Genomic DNA, 23,789 nt, shown 5'->3' on the forward strand with positions numbered 1-23,789 from the left:
TGGTGAGACTCATCTCAAATATAGACACGATGGTAGGAAAGAAGAGTTGTGTGAGCTTTGTAGGGCTGGCCAGCTGAGGGTCAGCAAGCAGCCAGCCAGACGTGGCCAGAGATGAAGCCGAGCCCAGGCTGGACACAGGGATGGGAGAAACTGGGAGGAGAGCACTGGCTGGCTTCTGCCCTTGCATCTTTTTTGGACATAGAGGTTGGAACACCACAGTTCCTGCCTTTTTCACCGGGAGGTATCTGTGGTAGGAAAGAAGAGTTGTGAACTTTGTTTAGGGCTGGCCAGCTGAGGGTCAGCAAGCAGCCAGCCAGACGTGGCCAGAGATGAAGCTTAGCGAGCCCAGGCTGGACACAGGGATGGGAGAAACTGGGAGGAGAGCACTGGACAGCTTCTGCCCTTGCATCTTTTTTGGACATAGAGGTTGGAACACCACAGTTCCTGCCTTTTTCACCGGGAGGTATCTGCCAACACTTTTGTTTATCTGTGTAGCCGTGAGCAGACAGTGTGGCCAGGCAAACTAAGTGGAAGGCACATTATGAATTGGCTTATTAAGAGCTGGAAGGTGATTTTGCAAAGACCTGAATGTCATAAGGCACCATAATCTCTTCAGGCAAACAAACAGGATTTTTGTCAATTTGCAATCCTTTATGATATTGAAAGGGCAGAGAGCTGCAGACTGTCCCCGATTTTCAGATGAATTGCTCCACTGGTATAAAAGATATTCTCATAATAGTCCCAAATTAGTTGATTGCTTGAAGTGCCAGAATCCTTAATGCTCTGCTATTTTAAACATATGGAAATTGATTCAACACTTATCATCTATTTAGAGATGTAAATTTATTGAAAAAGATGCCACTTCTTCCTAAGCTTCAGGCAAGCTCTGATACTTAGCTTTCTGGGCACAAGCAGGTTTTTACGAGGATTTGTGATTTTAACTACGGTGATTTATTTTCCTTCTAGAGGCTGGGAGAAGCAGAGGAAAATTGACTGTATTGTCTACAGAGGAAAAAAAGATACTGGTACAAGCACTGGTGTGAACTGACACAGATACGGCAGTATCTGGCACATCGTACCCTGAGGGTCTTCTCCCAAGCACGGACACTGGCCCAGACCTTGCCCTAACTTCTGTTGCAATTGCTCTGTCAGTAGGCCCACGCTGATGTTAGAAGCATCACTTATTTCTGTTACAGTCACTTGCTTTAGGGGAAGAGCGATGAAAAACTGAGCGCGGGCAGTGATGGCAGTGACATTGGTCAGGTCAACATCCCCATGGCAAAGGAAGCTCCCCCCCTTCCCCATTTCAGCCTAAGCTTCTAAAAGCAAAAAGCATTGATCATTCATCTGCAATTAAAAGCTCTTCTCTGAAAGTCAGGCCGGTTCCCAACTTGAGTCTGTCGGGATACCTTCCTGCATGGGCAAGCCCTGCGTTGATGTTGAGGGCATGAGGCTGCTATTAGGATTAGATGAGAAAACCTGCAGCCTGGTCCTAGCTCTGCTGCTGAGAGCCGCCTTTTTGATTTGGCATAGTCACTTAGCATCTTATAAGATGGAGATTTGTGTGTATTACATAGGAAAGCTGTTTGTGCCTTAAAGCTTGTGAAAATGAGAGTTTCTCCTGTGGAAAAAGATTTAAAAAAAAAACAAAACAGTTAAGTCTCAGCTATTTGATCATGTGTTATTATTCAGCATGATTCATATATTAATACCATACTGAAAATGTCTCTATAAAGCCTAATATTATGCTTCTGGGATTAAGCAATATTTCTTAATGAGTTTCTTATCCCAGTATTTTTGCAGAGAAGCTGGAATGGGGCCAGTTCACGCAAGGTGCCTACACATTAGTGGTTAGCTCAGGTCAGGAGAGCACTTACAAAGTGAATGCCCCAATCATCCCCACTTACCCTGCTTTGGTTTGCATCATGGAGAGGGCACACGAGGTGGATTCCTCTCAGATGAAAGGTGGACAGTGCGCACATTGCAATCTCAGCACTCTTCTGCATTATGGATCTGCTCCCAGGCTGTACTACTTGCTAGCGTAGACACAGCTACAGCGTATTTACTGCACCTTAAAATCTCTTGATGGCATTTGGGAAGCGAGTTCACTGGCTGGATTAACTAACCACCAAACCAGGTATCTTGATTGGCTCATGTTTAATCAGGGGCTTTATTTTCTTGTTTACACCAGTTTGTTTATGATGCTGAGTCCAGCCTCAGTAGCATGGAACAAAAATCTGGCTCCGTTCCTGAGGTAAAGCACCTTAGTCTTTTGCATAAGCCTGAAAGAATTAATTTGGAGTAAGACAGGGTTACCACAGAGCTGGTTTTTGAAGTGCCCACTCACTTCTGGGGGTCAGGTTCAATCAGTATCTTTTCTCCCAGTGGGAACTGGTGATCTCCCTTGACTTAAGACCACTAGCTCCCCTTTGAAAAGAGCAGGGAACCACCAGAGCCTGCTGCTGCTCAGTGGTCCCCATCCCTACCCTTCCCTTCTGCCTTCGCTCTCCGCCATCCAGACCCAAGGGACCAGCTCTCTTCCCTAATTACGCAACGACTGCATACCTAAATATACTTCATAAAGGAGAGGGTGACAACAACCAGCATGTCTCAGTGCATTCAAAGCCTCTCCTCTATGCCAGTGACCTCTCATGTTGGTTGTGCTGGGCTGCTATGGGGCTATGGTGTGAGCTGGCTGACGGGACCCTGTGGCTGGTGTTACTGGATGGGCATTCACCTTCATGTCCCCTCCACCTCAGTCCCATCAGTGTCCCTGCTGTCATCTCCTCTGTGCAAACCACTCCCAAACCTCTCCTCCCATTCAGCTTCCCAACGCTCACGGGGCACAGCCTGTGGCTCTGGTGTAACTGAAAATGTTGGTATGCGTCCCATACGCTTACAAAGTTTTGGCCACCTTTCTTATGTGTGATCAGCATCCAGGTCTTGTATCGCAGGCTTTGTGTTCCTAGCAGACTGTCACAATCCTGAGACTTATTTGAAGCATTGGAGTAAAACCCATGCTGCTCACTGAAATATTTAATCGCTGTTTTCAACAGCAGATGCTTGTTTATTTTCGTTAGCGATTATAATGTCTGGCAGTCGGAAAATGTTAAGGAGCTATCAGAGCTACGAAGGAAAAAGCCAACTCCCAAGTTACGAAGGGGTGATGGCAGAATTTATGGGCCGGCTGGGGTTGCAAAGAGGTGGACAATTATATCTTACTTGACCAGGCCCTGTACAAGTGTGCCTCAAAGGTTTTTGCACAGGGTCCTACAACAAAGCGAGCTGGTCTGGGAAGAAATGCAGGTCAAAGTTTTCATGCAAAATCTTCGATACAATATTTAGTGCATTTTTACACTCTGCCCTTCAGAAAGCCCTGTTTTTACAAAAGTTTGGGAGAGTTAAGATCACTGGCAGATGTACCAGAACCTACAGATTCTGTGGGATTTCAGGTCAAATTCATATGATTCCTTCCAAGACATCCCATCAATTGTCTCATTTAGCTTGTCAGTGCCATTTTTAAAACACACAGTTCAACTGAATCCAACAGCACATGGAGAAAAAACATGTCAGCCTTGCTCCAGCCCCTGCTTCCACCAGCATCTGCCCAAAAAGTCAGGGAGACAGGGACTCCCCCACTACACACAGCACATAAAAACTCACTGGCAGAGCTAAATGAAACTTAGCAGGGCCAAACATCTCACCAAAACTCTTGCGCAAATCCCTTTAGCAAGATATTTTTAATCCACTTTTTCTCCCAACTCCACTTCTCTCCTCCCAGCCACAGGGCAATGGTAGCAATGAATTTTGTGTTTTATTTGCAACGATGCTGCGAGGTCAAGTCAGGCTAGCTCAGGCCATGGCTTTGCTAGGGAGCATCCTCAATGTAGGCAGCAGCAGTTTGAGGTATTTCATCCTCTGACATCCCACCACTTGTTTGTTTGCTGTCCAAAGGGACAGTGTTTAGTCCCAGTAAAGGCAAAGCCAAGGAGGGGGAGGAAGATGGGTCCATTCACGAGGTCTTTGTCATTTACAATGAATTTAGAGCAAGGGCGAATACAGCTAATCCATTTGTAACATTTCGACACCCACCCCCTTTCCTGTAAATTCCTGCAGGACTTTGGCGGCAGAAAGCATTCATGTGCTAGAAATAATGGAATTACAAAAGAAAGAAAGGAAGGGAGTGTAAGCAGTGGGAATAGGGAGAAATAGCTAAACCGATAACCTTTCGATTTATATACACACCCTTCTCACATAAACCAGAGGTAGTTACCAGCTAACTATTAGTTCATTAATCAGCTTATCTTTTGAGAACAGGTTTGGGTGTACAATATACATAACAATCAACTACTTTGAATTCACGTCTGTCCCAACAATTCCCCAACACCGCAGCTTTTGTTTTTAAGGCAAGCATCAGCAATGCTTATTTTCCTGTGATGTTACATGTATTTATGTGTGCATAAAAAAACCTGTAAATAACCAGGTAGATTCAGCTGAACCCGAGACCCTCAGAGTTACCAGCAGAAGCCTTCATCCCATCAAGATGCCCATTGCTGGGCAGCTGTGTTTTCCATAGGATCTCTCTGACTCAGCGGCTAGCAGGAAACGCATAGCACGCTGAACAATGAAGCGCGGGCAATTACCGAAAATAAGTGTTCTCCATTACAAATAATTCCAGGCTACATTTCTCTTAGTTTCCAAATTAAAAAAAAGTAAAAAAACCAGACATGCATAGATTGTTGAACTTCATTTTTTTATTCAAATAAATGGACTTTGAAGGAGGAAAAAAGACTATAAAGCTTTGCACAGCAAACTGTTTCTATACGTAGCTATAAACAGGCATATAGCTAGTCTGCAACAAAGCACACGGTGCAAATGAATTTAGGCAAAGACTCTTCAAAACAGATGTACTACCCACAGTTAAGCTCCAAGCTATTCCAAGCAATGCTGAAGAAAACAAACGTTTTCCTATCAGTCTGCCTTCTCCACAAAATCGGTTCAGCCAAGACTTATGACAGGAGGGGGATGCTTTCGTGGAACACGAGAGGGTCGTGCTGTGCGCTCTTACAAACGTGTGACTCTCGTCAGAGGACTGGGACACCTTTCGCCCGGAGGTGACCGTGCCTTGTGGTTTAGCTGGAGTGAGCCAAGCCGTGCCTGCTCCTAGGGCTGGTCGGCCCTCGGGGGTGGAACAAGGGCAGAGGTGGGTGGAAGCTTTTCTGCACAGGACTGAAATTTGAAACACCAGCTTGGGCATTGCTGCAATCGTATTCTAAGGTGTCCAAGATGGGCAAGCAGGTGACTGAACCTGTCCTTTTTGAAACAAAACCTTTTTATTTTAAAAAATTAGTAACTATAGTTGAAATTATGACAATCTAGTTGAATAAATTTAAATCGTTATTGACTATTACTTCTAGAGCAATTCTGATTATGGGAAAAGTCATGAGCAGGCCACGTTTGCTGCTGAAGTTTTAAGCAACGTCAAACCACTGAAACGGATGAAGTCACTGAACAGAAGAAACCATCAGAAACCAAAGCTGCCTTGAACTGCTAACCTCGCCATAGCCAGCAGGCAGCCTTCCCATGAATGCAAAGAAATATTCACTTAGTTTCAGCTCATTCAGATAATTGCATTCCATATGCACTGTTAATTCACTTTTAAACTAATTGGCATATAAAAGATGTTCCTACTTTATGTGGGAAAAGTAGCGTAAGGTGGCAAGATCCTCTAGTGCTAAAATCCTGCAGGATTACAGGAATAATTAGGAATACTTTGTTTCATTACCAGGTTTAATAAGAACATAGTCAACTTACTTCTCCAGCATGTTAAAGATATTTAACAACTAATTAAAAGAATTCTAAATAACTGCTTTTCTGCAAGTAATTTGAATTCCAATTTCCATCTGAATAAAACTTGCCGCAAATCATGAACAAATGAACAACCATCTAATAGGAACTGATAGACAACTTTTACTATTTCTTAATATATGAAACAAAATTTTAAGAGCCCCAATCAAAATGTCAGGCTGGCAATGGCTTTAAACACACTCAAGTGTATTTAGAAAAAGGAAAAAATGTGGCAGCCACCCTTTCTGATCTTACCAGTCGCCCACTAAAGTCTCCACATGGTTCACCTTCACAAAACACATGCCACGTACCTGTGAGAGCTGTGGGAAAGGTGGAGATCCCAGAGAGCTGCTCTGGCAGGAGGTGCCGGGAGCCGCTCGGGAGGGAGGGGACGGGCTGGTCACACACGCATAGGGACTGTCCTGCTTGCACCCACGAGCAGGCTGCGGGCCACTGCGTTACTCACCAGCCCCATGGACAGCCAGATGCTGTAGTCTGGGTGTGGGATGTGCAGCTAAACAGCTCACGAACAGGTTGGCCACCCTTGATGCAACGCATCTCCAGGGGGCATGGAGGATGGCCAAATGTCGTTTGAAAGCCGTATGTAATTTGTGTGAAAAAAATGTCCATTTCGTTACCAACAGAGAGGGGAAGAAATCTTTTAGGGAGGGATAGCAGGGAAACGTGACCTAGAGTACAAATACAAAACAAGGCAGAAATTGATTATCTGAATGAAGCTTTCCCACTTGCTGATCTAAACCATAATTAAATTGGCGATTCAAATCAATGTAGCCTGGTGTAGTCTTGTCCTCTTAAGTTTCATATATTTTATTTACACATAATTAGTAAACTTCCTATGACATGTCCTGGATTTTAGAATGCACAAGCTGCCAGTGAATGATATGCACTGAAAATGCTGCACTGCTGCTTTTCCATTTAAGTGCAAATAATGTCAACAGAACTCGGGGATAAGCTCCAGTAACGGGGAAATAGCATCAGAGAAATGTCTCCCTGCTTATTCAAATCTTAAGCTGGGGAAAAGTCAGGAGCAGTATTAGCATTAATTAGACTGCCAACTACCATGCGGGTCTCCTGCACCAAAGTGTAAAATCCCAAATTGGTACAAGCTTGTTAGAACAGAGCACTTTTACTGTCGGAGGAGGAACGGGGCGGGGGGGAGAGAAGAAAAAAAAAAGGAGAGCAATTGTGGCTTTACATCAAGTATATTTCATAATTGTCTGTTAAAATATGTACCCACATCATAAAACACTTTTAAAAAACCAAGTATTTTTAAATGTATGTACAATAATGCAAAAATATGCCTAAATATGTATCTAATGCAAAAAAATAAACCATTTAATAAAATCTCCCTTCAAATGTCCCCTTGCTCTTCAACACCTTAAAAAAAAAAGGAAAGAGCTCAGTAAACAAACAGGAGTTAAAACACAAACTAACAGACAGACAAAAGCAGTGCAAAGCAGACACTTAAGAAGGGAGAGGCATCCAATTCAGCTTCCCATTCCCCTGGATTACACCACAACTACAGCGCCACTTGTCCTATGCCAGTTTAATTTTCATTTTAAAAAGTCAGCCTGGTGTTCAAGCTGTAAGAGGCTGCCTGTGGCACTCATTTTCCATGCGAGCAAAAAAAGTTAATGATAATCCAACTAGGCACCCTTTATACCCCCTTAAACAGGGGTGAATTTCACCCTAGGCAAGTATTTCATGTTCTGTATAATCCTGCCAAGCACAGAGATCCCGTCCAACAAACAACATGAACTAAAGTCTACCTAGACAACTGTGGTGGGAGAGAGACGTCTGCTGTTTCACAATTGTTTAGTCATCTCTTCCTTCTGCGTTCTCTAGGAAACTGCAGACAGGGTCTGGTCTTACAATTTCAGTAAGCCCGGTATCTTGTATTTGTGACATTGCAATTACACTAGTAATTGGGCTCCTAGTATTTCCTCAGGCTGAATGTCCGAGTTAAATGAGACACTTCAGTTGCACAAGAAAATGCTGATCTGGTTCTTATTTGGACATGTTCAGGTGACTGATGTATATCCTTTATCTTGCTAGAGTAACTACCCTCAGAGTACTGTCGGCTGTATGTGAAATACAGCTCTTGTTTGCAAAAGCAATCTGAAGAGGTTTCAGTATTGCTCCCTATAAAACGCGGCAGGAATTGAAGCTCTGCTTAAAAAAACCTGCTTATAAGGCACTGATGCAGCAAGGTTTGTGACGAACATGGTTTTATGATTTTCTTTTCCAACTGTTTAAAAGTAAGTCCATTAAATCAACCATAAATAGCAATAAAAAGACATTAGAAAAGTCCCAAACCAAAGAAATCAACTTAGCATTGAAACTTAATTTATGAGTCCCACTTCAGTGCACACACTAGCTCCTGCATGTTTTTTTAAACTCATTCTTGGCTCATACTCATGCTATATACAAAAGTCCCCCCCCAAAGTCATGATGGGCTGAATATCTTCTACAAACAAAGAAATTTTTAGATGACATCATAAAGTTACATATTAAACTTACAGATGATGGACAGGAACATAGGAACATATATTGGCTTACCCACTGTACATATCTACTCAAAGCTTTAAAAGAATAAGAATATACACAAAATATACACTTAATTCACAAAGTAAAACAGCCCTCAACATCTGCTATTTTGTAGGGCTATGCATTTCTTCTATTAAAATTCCACACATGGAACTATCTCTGTGCCAGCTCCTCTTCGTAAGCAATAGGATCACTTCAAGGTAAATTAGTTCTTCATGTATATGTAACAGAAACAGCAAAAGCTCAGCCTCTAGTCATCACTGTCACTCCCAGACTCGCTCAACTGCAAGTCATTTCCTATGGAAAACAAAAAACAACAAAACACAACAAGTGGGTAGGCGTTAATTCACATTTCATGGCAATCAAACCAAAGAACAGTCACATTTACACTGGAAGACTTAAATAAGAATAACACAAGACATGAACGCAAATATCATCTGTCATTTAATGGAACTGCTCCCCATGTCCAAGAACATTAAGAGCTGCATGGGGCTAATACACGGTCGGATGCGGGCCAAACCGAGCGTCCTTGGCTCCCCAGCCACCAAAGCTGCTCCCTAGTGGGAGAACAGCACTCCCCACCTCAGCAGCTGCGAAAGGCATCCCACAGCCTCCACCCAGCCAAGCTCCCGTATATGGCTCTGGGACAAGGCACTGGGGAATTCCCTGGCTTTCTCGGCCCTTTTAAAATAGATTTTTTTGTTTTAAGGCCATTTGGGTAGCCAAGGCAAGGCCTCCACATGTCAATAAACCAAAAGGAATGTTAAAGCCGTCGCAACTCAAGGCTATCGGCTGAACTAAGCTGACACATGCTGTGACAGTGAAGGCCCCCCTCCAAAGTGCAAAGAGAGATCAGACAAAAGGCAGCCAGGATATGGACCAAACCTGCAGTCTCAGACCCTGTTTGGCAGAGCACTTGTGATTTGGCGAGGTGGAGGGGATAAAAAGGGGCAAGAATCATGCTTGTGTTCTGGTAAGTGAACCTAGCTCTTCCAGCATTCTCCCATGGCCCTGCCCCAAACAGCTGCAGAGCAGCTATGCAGCGGCTATGCCCTGGATTTCTTCATCTCCTCTCCCCTTTTATGAAACAAGCACTTGGGTTGGGGGTGATTCTCCCCATGTAGATGGTCACCAGTGACTTCAGTGCTCAAGGACATATTAATCCTTGGCAAAAGGATTTTAAATCCAAAGGCAAAAATCATTGCCTGAAAAAAGGAGCTAGGCTACCAGTTCCCAGATTCTCCTGGAGTCAGAGGCTTCTTGACATTCAACGACCTATGCAGTATTGTTGTTGTGGCCCAGGAGAAGCAGGGAAGAGGCAGCTCACAACCAGAAACAGGGAAATGGAAAGAGTCCTACTGACTTTGTTGAACTTTGGATTTCATTTAGATATTCATTACTGACAGGAAGACTGACAGGCTTCTCCAGTTTTCCAGCAGGCCTTTTCAGTATTGTCTGTATAATATACTTGTCTTCTCAAAGCTGGAAACCCTACATTTATCTGTATTTAAACTCCACCAGTTCACTATGTGTGGGTGCCAAGAGACATACGCAAACATACCTCAGGAGGAATTAAGAACAATTTATGATAACTAAGTTCTAGTTTCTTGTAAATGCAGTATTTTAACTCCACTGAGTTAGAATATACCTGATCTAGCATAAGGAAAGAGCAACACAGACATACACCATTTTCCCAGACGCAGTCTCATGGGACAAAACTACGCTTTAAAAACATTTTTTACACTTTTTAAAAGGGTGGAGTGAGTTTGTACTGATTCAATGCTTGCAAACGCCATAGCTGTAATATTTTAAACAAATACATGGCACTTTAAATTTCCCTTTGAAATGTGATATTTGTGAAGATGCAGCTGAGACCAACACAGTATAGACCAAATACTCTGACAAAGCAATACAGCTAATAATGAAGATCACAGAGACTGTGCATTTATGACCACAGGACAGCCTTGTGCCATTCACAATCCTTTAACTGACACACGTGACAACCCCACTATTTATGTCTAACCTGTGTTTTCACATAATTCCTATCCTCTGGTGCACCAGATCCTCCCACACTGATGCTTTTCTACCCAGTCATTCCACCTGGAGGCCTGAATCAAGGCTCAGCACAGTCAATGGGGGCCCTTGCACTGATGCCCACAGGCTCTAGACCAGACTGTAGCAATCTCCATACCTTCAGATAGATCTCAGCCCTCTGTTCAAAAAACCTGCCCACATATTTCAGCCAGTGCAACTCCCTAGGATTACTGTTTGGCAAACTGCACTTCATGGATTTAGCCTAACATGCTAAGAAAATGAGTGGTCTCAAGCAGCTTCCCACAGCGATAAGACGCAAGCCTTTACTTACGGAGCGTGTTCATGAGCTGATTGCTTCCTTGTGGCCTGCTGGTGCCGTTAGCAACAGCATTCCTGTTGTTATACTGCTGGTGCGGTGGCTGGGAGGGGGAAACATGTGCTGGCTCTTCCCCCTCACTGCTGGAGCTTTCATCTTCACTCCCAGATGAGCTTTCTGAATCCGATGAGCTGCTTCCACTGCTGCTGCTCATCTGCTCAATAATTTCAACCTCTGCTCTCAGCTCTGAAATAAAAGGACATTCATCTGGTTGAAACCATAAACAGGGCCCCATGGAATTTTGGAAAAGAATGTGAAATCGCAATAGTTTTGTCAAGTATAATTTATCACATCAAAATATCTCACATGAAAGAGAGAGACAGGAAGGAAAACCAAAAAATTCTGAAAACTTTTTTACTTAGTTGTTGTAGCTAAATTTAAAGAAGCAACAGCATAGGTTAGTATCATAAAACCTTCACTTCCACTATTATTACTTATATACTTTATACTCCTGAAAGCACTTCCTGCTTCATTATTTTCAACAGGTTATGCGCTCTACATACAAAGTAAGTACATTGCATATTTAAGTACATAAGGCATGGTGGTGTTGGGTTGACGGTTGGACTCGATGATCTTAGAGGTCTTTTCCAACCTTAACGATTCTATGATTCCTGATTGAGTTTTACAGGCCAGCAGCCAGCCCATTTTTTAAAAGCATCTTAATCTGGAGGAATCTAAATTGTGAGATTTCAGTGACATTTAGGCTTTTGGAAAACAAAAATGGGGCCAGGGGGCATAGGCACATGATCATAACAGAAACTGCCTTGACTTCAGATAATGTATGAAACTGCTCCAGCGCAAAGTCACACAACTCATTTAAACAAACTTCAGAAGCAGATGGATGACATCAGATAACTTTGCAGTGGGGCAGATGAGAATAGTTGAGAATATTCACATGTTGGGGAGTGGTAATAACACCTTAACCTGCTACAGAGCTTACAAATAGCCAGGAAAATACAGACGCTACTCTGAAACTGGGAAGTTATTCAAGTCAGACACACCCCACTTCAGCGTTTCCAGTGCAAAGAAACACTGGAATACCGCGACAGCACCTAACAAATAATGTTACTATAGAGTAACAGCTAAGTTTTCAGCCTCCACATTATTTGCTGGAGAGAGTTCCTCTCGGTCAGCTGTATAGGTTTGAGAAATCAAGTTTTCTTTTGCTGGTTTTAAAACTGCTATTTTTCAATTTCAAAGTTCAGAGCTCAATTTCAAATGCTATAGTTATATTAAATCAGAGACAAGGAAGGTGTATTGAAAGGAAACAACCATATGACTAACTCCAGGCTGGGTATTTAGGATAGTGGGGTTGTTCCTCCAACTTACTTCCTAAATCTAGATCCCTGACTAAACTGTCTGTGTCCTCTGTAATTAGTTATATTAAATCAGAGACAAGGAAGGTGTATTGAAAGGAAACAACCATATGACTAACTCCAGCTGGGTATTTAAGGATAGTGGGGTTGTTCCTCCAACTTACTTCCTAAATCTAGATCCCTGACTAAACTGTCTGTGTCCTCTGTACTTTATTCATATGCCAGGTAAAATTTACTCTTTCATCTTGAAGACATAGCATAAGAGACCACTGGAAGAGGGAGGAAGAATATATGATTAGGCCAACAGAAGATATTACTTTGTACTGTAATGTCTTTCTCCCTTATTCCCTCCCAACACAGCCTTGCAGGCTTTAAAAATCCGTTTCATGCCTGGAGTCTGATACACAGGCAAATGAGCACTTGTAAGTCACTGTTCTCAGCCTACCCATATCGAGGAGTTCAAATTGTAAATGTTCCCTGTGTTCAGGGCTAAGAAATTCATAGGCAAAAGCTAAAGGAAAGTTAAACAGGAATAAGGGTTCTTTCCCTTTAAAATGCCCAGATTTAATTTTTTTTTCCTCTAGCTTAATGATGTAAAATTTCCACATACTTCTAGTGATGGAGTTGTTAGTTGTAAGTTATAGTGATGATAATAATACACTGTTAGAATATCCTGGATTGCAGCAAGCACAATCACCTATAGACCACACTCCATATTGCAAAAAGATACAATAAACAAGTCTAATAAAGGACAAGTGTCTGAGAATTACACACATATGCTTACAGAGCTAGAGAGTCTATGGCTGAAATGGAGAAGCGTTGGCACACGGGCTGAGAAGAACATAGCAGCCCAGAAAGCAGCACATAAAATAGTGTGAAGAAGGTGAAGCGATCTAAGAGGCATTGGTGGTGAAAGGGAAAAGATGCAACAAGAAACGCAATCCAGAGAACTAGAAAAAAAAAATCTAAACAAGAAGTTTGAACTCAATACAGTAGGCGATGAGATAACTGAAGGAAGGAAGTGAGGCAGTCTGACGAATGGGAAAGGAAGATTAGCCTGGCTAATTTTAAACAGAATTAGAGATTAGTGTCAGATTGAAAAGTGAGGGTTTTCTGCCGGGGAAGCAGAAAACTAAGAGCCCAAAGAAGAGGTTTGGTTATGAGGAGGGAAAGGGAGAATGCCTTGGAAGAAGTGGTAAGGCCCACTATGCTGAATACAGGCAGGAAAAGCAAAACAGCGCCACTATCACAAGCTTCAAGGTCTGGGAAGTTAAGGGGGTTATCAGTGACAGTGGTCACTGGTGGAAACTTGGTCTGAGCCCATCTTCTAGTCAACTTTTGCCTCACAGGCTGTCAGCTTCCCCTCAGGTCTCTCTTGTCTCTTAATTCCTTGAGCCCAGAATTCTAAACATCTCGTCTGTGCAGATGACAAAAAAGTAATTGTTTTCACTAATGTTATAGTGGCTGCTGCATCGCTAAAAGTCTGTCAGGCAGAACTCCAGCAGGACCACACTAAGGAAGTCTGTTCAAAACCCTCTTGTGTCACACTGTCAAAGACGGTGGCTAAGCCAATGATGACACCAAAGCCTTGTAGGAAAAACACATCTGCTTTAAAATTGTCCGATCTTGCATTTTCCTATTTGCCTGTTATGCTTAGTGCAGATTTATAGGTACTGAAGCCTTGGCTAAACATTTCCTTGTGGTGCCTCCAATTAAAATAGCTGTGTGTGCATATGCGTACATATACGCTAAGCTGAACAATGAAGGAGTCAGACCTTTCCCAGATCTTTTTGCGCCGTAAGATCAAACGCCTCATGTTGATGTGCCTTTAAGGTTTAAAAGATGACAAGAGTTAGGATGTGCAGCAGTTACTTTTAAAAAAGCTTTCTATATAGTATAGTTTTGAACACTTGCCTTAATTGAGTCTACATCATCTGAAAAAGCTGACATTGCTAGGGGAACCTTACCTTTTGCACATTTCATGTTACAACTGTAGGCTTTCTTTCAAGAAAACAAAACGGCTTACTGTTTCATACTGTCAGTCAACGCAGTTTATTTAGAGTAAAAAAGATTCAAGGTCAGGTATCATTATACAATCAGAACAGCCTTTCTCAACAGGGCTGTCTTCTGTATATATTCAGTATCAAATGCCCTAATTTCTTTCCATAATCATACCTAAGGGTTCTTACTTCTTCTCTCAATTCCAATAGGCTATGCAGATTTTTTTAACCAAAGCCCTAACCTTGGGCTGCAAAAATACCAAGGACTTTTGGAAATAAAGTAATTCAGCTTTAGGGAGGATAAGGTTGTATGCCCATAGCAGAGTGCTCACTGTTAATAATGGTATGCAAGGTGGAGAGAAATCAACTTGATACTGGCACTTCGAGTATGCGGAGATTGCAGCTAGAAGAGGCAGTATTTTACATTGAAGTGCAAAAAATTTGATTGAGATGTTCTTGAGAGACAAACACAGTGCTATGGCATAATCCTTATAGACTACAGCTGCATTTTAGGTAAACAAGATCTGCTCAGATTTTTAAGCACTGAATTTACAGTCTCCAAACCAGAAATATGTTTCTGTGGTTTTTTTTCAAGTACGGCATGCGGGTATAATGTCAATGTTATTAAAAACATTTCTGTTGTGGTCAAATATGTCTGATAAACACCGATTATTTCATGCACATAAATGGCTGCATTGTGGTATATGTGTGCAAATGTTCACCGCTTAATGAAATGTTATCAGATGTAGCCAAGTATTCAAAAGAACAAGCTCTTACTCTCTCTTTTGCTCCCTTCAGGCAGGAGGACAATATAAAAGCTTGCAGAAGATTCCTCTGGTGCAGGACCCTAGACACAGCCTCCCAAAGGCCTCTCTGCATGAAGGAAAGGACTGGTTCAACTCCCACGTGCTCTGAATCTGTCCTCAAGCACTGTTGTTTGGACAGCTGTGTAATGGGACAGAGAACTGACCTACCTGAAAGTTTGTTTCCCAGCTCATCTGTAAGGGGAGCTATGGGAATGCACAGCTGAGGGTACCGGGGGAAAGCAGAAACCTGTACTGAGGTTACTGTAAAACTATTGTTAAACATCACGAGGGCTGTGTGTCTTACCACACCCTTAAGTAGGGCATACTGGGAGCAAGAGAATGTCATAGTGCCAGAGATGCTTTCAACCACCGCCTTTGGGGATTGTAAGTTCTGTGCTGTGTCCATTAAAGAAAAAACATGGAATTTCAGCTTTATGTTTTCTTTTGTACAAAGGGGGTACTTCACCCAAAAGGAAAGCTACTGTTGAATGGAAAGAACACAGTCTCTTCAGAACTTACAAGTCTTTGTTCATAAAAAGACACATTAAGGGAAGATAACAGGACTGAAGACTCTCTCACAGCTTTTACAGTTAAGTTTTATTCATTATTTTCATTGTACGATGGTGCCATTTTAGTTCTACCTTTCCCAAGTAGGTTCTTATGATATAAATGGTTTAGTAATGCTGACGCTCTAGATAATCAATGCTGGAAAAAAGTTATAAAGAGTATATACTGTAAGCAAAAAACCCCCTGCCCAGGTATTTGCACTCTCTCTTTTTGGGCCTTGAATGACTCTCTCTATAAAACACCAACTCGAAGTACTATTTTTAGTACAAGCCAGGTGTTCTTTTGCTTGATTTTGGAAACAAAACTCTACGGGTTATTTATTTCAAGGTACGTTCCAATAAAAGATGATCAGGTGGCAAAAAATTACTAAGACAGTTCTAAACAATGTAACTTGTATTTTAGACCACTAGAAAATGGTCTTTGTAGACTAGTTGTCACATTAGACAAATGTAATTATTTTACTATAAAGACCTTTACAAATAGCTGTATGTATATAAAAGAATGCCCCAATGGTTAAGTAACTTATTACACACCACAAGAAAAGACATTTAAAATTCACAACTGATTAAATTTTTAAATTAATGTATCACCTGTTATCTTTCTCCTTACCTATTACACAGAAAATAAAAATGGCAATGCAGCTAAGGGAACTGTAGCTAACAGACTCTCAGACGTTGATTCTGTCTGCTGACCAGCATCCAGGTATTGAAAATACTACTGCTGCGAAAGAGTGAGACCAGTCAGCACCTATGCAAACACACAGATAGCTTAACAGTAAAAATGTCACCTAGTGATTACCATGAACTGAAAAAATACCCTGCTAAGTAATTAACATAGTCTGGGCAATTAACATAGGCTAAGTCTACAGGCAAAAATAGCTATATGGGACAGAGGAAAAAAGAGAAAGAAAGACCTGGCAAAAAAAAACTAGACAGAAAGAACAATCTTAAAATAAAATTGCGTCTGGTGCCAGACAAGAAACACAAGAGAACCAAATAAAAATTTGAATTTAAAGTCTTCCTCATTCTGACTGTGTTATCCACAGGAAAACCAGATATCACAAAGAAAGTGCACCCCGCCCGCAGCAAAACACTGAGCCAAAGCGTTGCTTGAGCAGGAGACTGAGTTGAGCCAGTCATCCCTTCAAGGTACTTTAATAAACTATATGGCAGATGTGATCAAAGTTGCAGAGCAGTGGCTGTGGTAAAGGGGAAGCTGCAGGGTTGTTCACTCTCTCATCCCTCCCCTACTAGCACTGCTTGGCATGGCACAAACTCCACGTCTTGTGATGGGGGCACGGCCACCCAGCCCTTCCGTCCCACTGGCAAATAGCTCCAACCTTACTCAGTGCAGGAGTAACTTTCGTCCAAGTTACTCGATTGCATAACTAGATCTTGGACCATTAGCTTTTGTTGTTGTTGCCTAAGACACCCATTCAACTCGTCTAGCACTCAGCTGCAGGTTTCTGAATTCATGCTTGTCGTCTTTTCAGAACAGAGAAATAGTTTGGAAGAGAGAAAATTATCCACAAAGAGGAAGTTCTCTCATGCCAGAGAAATATCTATGCTGGCAGAAGAGAATAAATAATTCACTAAGATGCCTTAAAATGAGATATAAAGATGACAAACCAGCTGTCAAGTACCATCTTTTAATCCCGGAACATTCTAACATGTTTTTATAAATTGCACAGTCACGGTTTTTATTATAAAGAAGAAAGACAAAACCAACCAAAACCCAGGAAACTACAAACCCTTCTTTACCTCTTTTAATGTCATCCAGCTGAGGCTCAGGTGAAGGATTATCTTTCAGAGGAGAAGTTTTAGGTCCAACTGCTGGCTTGGTTGGGGCTCTGAACTGTGAAGGAGGCTGAGATGCTCGGGCAGACTGTTGTTCTATTCGGGCTTGGATCTTACTGCTGCCCTCTGCTCTGAAAAAACAACCAGAGATATTCAGCAGTACTGTGCAACTGTGTTCCATTTTTTCAATATGCTTGCACTAATGCATCATCTGTGACTTCCTTTTGTACAGATCTCTACTTTGTTTTATAAAGATAAACAGTGAATTACAGCTTTCTGTACGCAACGCTTGCTTCCAATAGCAAATATACATATACAACTACACTGCAACACATACAACTACACTGCAACACCCTTACAAAATGTATTTTCAAATCCAGATGTGGTTCAGTGGTGCCAAATTCTCTACTTGAAGAACAATGAAGGCTTTAATTTAGCAATTAGTATTTGTATTTTTAAAGAAGAATAAGCAATCATAGCAATTTAAAGCAACTACATGATAAAACAAATCCACTCATAACAAAATCCTGCTTAAAACAATCACAGCAAAAGAAACAATTTTCTCACTTGCAATTAAATAATCTCAAACCAAACTCTCTTAGAGGTTAACCTGACTAGAGCAATCATTCTTACTGCTAAATACAGCATGCAAGCACTTAATTCCTGTTTTTCATTCATTTGCTATTATCCCTTAAAAATAGTTTAAGCTGTTTCCTTAGTGGGAAATCGTCTTCAGAGTAATGCTATGCCTAGCTGTTCAAATCAAATCAGGTACTTCTTCCTTTTACTGAATCAATGATGTGATTCAGACTGTAGAACAGTCAATATCCTTGGCAGAAAAGAACCCCGAAACAAAATACTTATACAGGTCCCTCTATGGTACACCATAATGAGGTTAAAATGTGTGGTGTAGTTATCGTGTAACACCAAAGCCTTTGGGGGTTATGGCTTTATGTAGCATAGCACAGAAGCAGCTTATGTGGTATTAGAGCTCAGTTTCGGTTCTAGGAGGGTCCCAGATCAGCAATGTTAAACTTTGTGCTTGTGAGCTAATCTCGCCGAGAAACAAGTTAAACTAGCCCACATGGAACTTCCTGGGACTTCACCTAAACCGCTTCTGGTATCTGAGCTAGTACATTTAGCACTAACTCAGGTGTATCTCTGCCCCATTGAATTGTAGATGCAACCTCAAAAATTAAGCACAGAACCACGTCTTAATTCATCGCTAAAATGCAGCTATTAGATACCACATTAATACAGCTTACACAGTCATGTATTAGAGCAGTTTCGGTTCTAGGAGGGTCCCAGATCAGCAATGTTACACTTTGTGCTTGTGAGCTAATCTCGCCGAGAAACAAGTTAAACTAGCCCACATGGAACTTCCTGGGACTTCACCTAAACCGCTTCTGGTATCTGAGCTAGTACATTTAGCACTAACTCAGGTGTATCTCTGCCCCATTGAATTGTAGATGCAACCTCAAAAATTAAGCACAGAACCACGTCTTAATTCATCGCTAAAATGCAGCTATTAGATACCACATTAATACAGCTTACACAGTCATTTACAATACAAGTGAGGATTTGGGAATACTTTATCATGTGAAAGGTAAACGCAAAGGATTGTTTCCAGTATTAATTATGCTCTTGGAACTACAGAAGGTTTTATGTAGAGTAAGTGCAATTACTCCACCGCGAATGTCATCAGGACGTTAACGCTAAAAACTCTGCTCCCACAGTGTCAACAGGTTGTTAAAGATCAAAGGAGCCATGAAAAAGACGACACTTCTGATCCAGAAAACTGAATGACTTTGCAAAGCACTATTCCTCAAAACAGGGATCCCCAATTTTTTACTACCCTGCCTCTGCTTGAAAAAAGTTGAAATATTTTTCACCTCACCAGAGCCAAAACTCAGTGGATCCAAACACCTCACTGAACCCAGGCCCTCCTGTACTTCTTTGCTCCTTTCTGATGTAAGCTTCACCTGGACAGAGTCCAGCAGAACTTAAATTGGGAATTCAAGTCTCATCTATGATGTGTTCATGTCCATTGGACAAGATGAATGCCACATGGATGACTTTTCACATCACTGAATCAGAGGAGTGTTACGGTCCATTTTGAACTCAAAGTGTTCTTGGTAAACTTCCAGCCAACTGCTGATGAGCTGCAACCCACATTTCTAGTAGTTTTAGCAGCTAAAAGTTCTACACTGCGATAAAGTGTTTTTTCTTTTTTGTTAATGCAAAACTTGTAAAATTATTTAAGAGCTGCTTCTTCACGAGACATTTGAATAACTGCTTTGTCTTTAGATCTCAATAACCTGTGGTCCAGTGATGCTGAAAGAACGTGATCCAGAGAGTTCAAGTACTTGCAGAGCAGCAAGACTACTAAAAATGTTCCAACTGTACACTTTGTAGCATTTGTGCAGTGAAGTAAGAATATTGGGTCAGAGAGGATTTCTGGCCTCAGCAATTCTTCTAGGCAAAACCTCACAACCATTATTTCTACAGTTTTTCTCTCCCTCCCCGCCCCAGCTGGAGGCTTTGGACTTGTGTTCCACTTTATATATCATTGACCCAATATAGGGATGAGTGTTTCTTGTTCCTTAAGAGTATATTATTAAAGCATCATGACTCCCACAGGAAGCTGTAGGGAACAAACCTAGAAAGTCCAACAACCCTTTTGACAGCCTAATATTTCCATGGTCTTTTTCAGCTAAGTAGAGATTCCTGAAACACATCTCATCCTTCAGCCAGATTCCAAAGCTTCAAATCATCAGAGGTGTTTAATTGCAAACTATAATTATGTCCTTTCAGCAGTGGAGAATTTACATATTCTTTACTTGTGGATTCACACTCCTATTTGCATTTTTAGGCAAGATAATTGGCCGTGTAAAGCCCATAAGGCTTAGTAATTAAACATCACTACAAATAAAAAGACGAGTTCTGGTTCAAAAGTCTGAAGAAACTTCAGCAAGAATTAATCCTATCAACAGCCCTGTCCCCAGCTTTACCTTGTTTTCTTGACTTGAATGCTGCTACTAAGTTTTTCCAGCACATATTCCCCAGTGTCATGATTGATAATAAGCACGCAGTCCTTCTGATACGGCCTTTTATTTCCTTTAAACACAGTCATTGGTGGAGTTGAACCCTGGTATCAAAGAAAGAGCACACATTTTTTTGGTTATATTTCCCTACCCAAAAGTTTACAAACACTAAGAGAAATGAATACATATATTATTCTGACCAAGAGGCTAAGCAGTTAATGTTTAGTTTCTACAGAAAATGTTCATTCATGAAAAGGGAAAAATACAGTTATATGCAGTAGATCAGATGTTTCCCCATAGCAATATTATGCCTTTCGTCATTTTAAGTGTCTCTGCAGTGACAAAATATCTTCTCCATGGTTGCCATTATTTACAGTTCTCATTCCCAAAATGGTAGCATAGCTGAATTTGCATAGCTGGCTCTGACAAGTGTCAGAAATCTTCTTGACATTTCTGCTCTGGAAATCTTGGGGTTTGGATAAGAAATAAAGTTCTAATTATTCATGTAGCAGAACTGTTGCCTAAAGAAATATGTGGTCAATTGAAAAATAGTTTAAGCTGCTTTGTATTTAATCTATAAAAAAAAAAAAAGACAGTATTTTCATAGTGCATTACAAGCAACTGTCACAAACTATGTAAGAACAGCTACCTTCTTCAAAGTCAGATTAGCATGTAGATGCCATGCAATTACGCCAAAATGCCTTCTGAAAAGCAAATGGGGTATTTTGACGCCTTCCAGAAAGTCCTCAAGTCCACACAATGCTGCACAGAGCCATAAAAGTCTAATGGCTTAGACTGAGAAGCCATAAAGACAAACTTATGTGGTGGTACACGCTGGCTAACTGATGCTGCTGAGGTTATGCTCAGCTGTACTGCATCGATGCGCAGGCTGGCTCATACACCTGGGTTTGGGCTTACAGGAGGCAGAATCTATGGTCTATCTGCACATAGCAGTATGGACACACACCTGGCCATGTCAAAAAAGGACATGTTACTCAAAGGGGATATACGGAAATATGTTCTCAGCTATGAAACCTCAGACTTCTCTGTAACGTATAGCTACTGTACAAAAGAAACTTAAAAAAAGTTTATTCATGTGCACCTTTGCACATGCTGTAAGAAAGCAACCAAAATCGGGGAGAAAAGGAAAAAATACACTCTTCTACATTTCATTCTGAGTAGCAAAAATGAACAATCGTATTTTAACCACTCAGAATGCAATTCCTATTCTCCATATTGCTAATAAATAGAATATGTTTTAATTTAAAATGACTTCAAAACAGTAAGGGAGAAAAACCTGAATTCCCAACAAAGATACAGTAAGAGATATAGATAGGATTCAGAAAAGATGTCTCAACAAAGTCTGGTCTTCAAAGGCATGTTACATTTTTATCATTCCTACATTTAAGAGAGGAAAGCAACATTTAAGAGAATAAAAAGCAAGCTGAAAGTCAAATCCTGCTTGCTGCTGACAACTAAGTCAAGAAATGTGTAAAGCACAAATTCAATGAAAATTCATCAGTTTGTTGGCTATCGTTCTGCTACCCAGAAGCCTCCTAACTGAGGAAAGACTGTGATTTTGGCTAAAAAAATACGCAGAAATGGAACCCTGCTTAAGCAAATTAACAGTCCCGCCCTTCTACTTAAAATTAAATGTTTAGGTTTTATGTTAGTGCCTAAATAACACTGGCTTACAGATTCTGCTGATTACAGTATAGAAGAAGGTAGGTGAAACAGGTGACATTTAATCAATTTTTTTTAATGCGTGAGGGTTTTTTAACAAACAGAAATTCTTCACTTCCCCAACCAAGACTGTTTATCAAATATTAAAGCCACTAAATTCACGTGTAGAAATAGTACCTCAGTTTATCCAAGCAGCAAGGGACACCAAAACGCCTCCACTGAGCAAATTACCAGAGGTATCCTCAGGGACCAGGCAATTTCAAAAAACAACTTAGAATCTGAATACTATCCAGTTGTTGGGCCACTGAGAAGCAAAGCAGGATCCAAGAAATTCAGTAAATCTTGTCAGGATGAAACGATCTCAAAACTTCTCACTCTTTTCCAGCATGCTCAGTGTTCTCCAGTTCTCTGTCTGGGACACAGGCAGCACTGCCTTGGAACAGCATACGCACGGTGGCTGCATTTAGTGCAGTTAGCTGCCTAAGCCTCCGAAGCATACTATAAGCTTAAAGCTGTTCATACTCATGGGAAGACAACCAAATTAAACTCATCAGTACAGAGATTCGGAAAGGAACATTACAAGTGATGTTGTTCAACACAAAAGATGAATGAACAACACTGTTCCCAGTCGATCGAAGATGAATGCCACTGCTATTAATCGTACTGTTACCTGCTCTCAAATAGCGCTACCACATTCATCATTTTTATAGACAAAAACCAGTACGTGACCTCCTGCAGCACTAAAGGTGACCAAAGCCATATAAAAAACAGGAGCGGGGGAAGCAGGCTAAAGCCTCATTCAGTGCAAATTTAATTGGTAGGTGATGGTACTGTGATAAAACACCAACATGCTAGAATAAACAATACCAAAAGGATCTGACACACGGCTTCCAAACTGACTGGTACCCCCCTGCAACCACCAAACCCATCGATGTCTGTGAATTCTGGTTTATTGGCTTGACACATAGCATTAGCTTCAGCTAATAAACAAATCTGGTTCCGGCATGCAAGCACTTTCTTTTGTTTTGGTAAGGAAACCACTGAACCTTCAATTACAAAACAGCTACGCCTATAAACAGTTTGATCACTTGTTTTATGGCTGTTCGACCATCATCCTCACACAGTAGATCTTTATGGCATAATTTGAGGAGGAAGTGGATGGGAAACCACTTCATTGCCACTCACCAGAACCATCTCCCTTGCTTCCACTGATAAAGCTAAAGGCAGGGAACCCTCTACGCTATCTGTACATTTTTTAGTAATAGGAAGAATATCCTTACAGACCTACCTGTGGCTTCTGAACATCAAACATTGACTAAAGCCCAAATTACTCTGCCTTTCTTCATTAAGCCATAGCACTAAAAATGGATGGAAACCAGGTATAGAGCTTCAGCTAACAGTAAAAGTCTTCTTGTTATTCAAGGAAGAGTAGGAAGGAAGGAATCAAAAGTAAAGAACAAACTGGAACCTCACAAATATAACCCTTCACAAAGATTCAGTTGTACAGTCCTTTCCTAAGGTAACACACTACAAGTCTGGCTGCTCAAATATTGAGCCCACTTGTATTAACAAAGATGAAAGTGAAAACAACATTTACATTAGACTGTAACTACATTGCAAATTTGTTGGAGAGTAAACAAGGACACATATATAACAAACTTACTGGAATATGTGGCAAAGTGATTGTTACGTCATCTCCTTTACCAACTTGGAGGTCCCCCTCACAAGATGTATCAATCGATGCTGGCTTAA

The 23,789-nt window shown here is 41.2% G+C and overlaps 1 protein-coding gene across 1 annotated transcript; it reads right to left on the reverse strand.

Annotated features, from left to right (window-relative positions):
• Positions 1-7,053: 7,053 nt before the first annotated feature.
• Positions 7,054-23,789, reverse strand: EAF1 (ELL associated factor 1). The gene is made up of 5 exons (XM_009283566.2): positions 23,701-23,789; positions 20,322-20,458; positions 17,275-17,441; positions 10,781-11,011; positions 7,054-8,712 (listed from the first exon to the last, which is right to left on the reverse strand). Exons 2-5 carry the CDS (start codon positions 20,441-20,443, stop codon positions 8,666-8,668), a joined length of 567 nt encoding a protein of 188 aa, XP_009281841.2. The 5' UTR covers positions 20,444-20,458; positions 23,701-23,789; the 3' UTR covers positions 7,054-8,665.

The sequence above is a fragment of the Aptenodytes forsteri genome, unplaced genomic scaffold (genome assembly GCF_000699145.1).
Source record: "Aptenodytes forsteri isolate BGI_AS27 unplaced genomic scaffold, ASM69914v1 Scaffold662, whole genome shotgun sequence".
In the NCBI taxonomy this organism is placed as follows: domain Eukaryota; kingdom Metazoa; phylum Chordata; class Aves; order Sphenisciformes; family Spheniscidae; genus Aptenodytes; species Aptenodytes forsteri.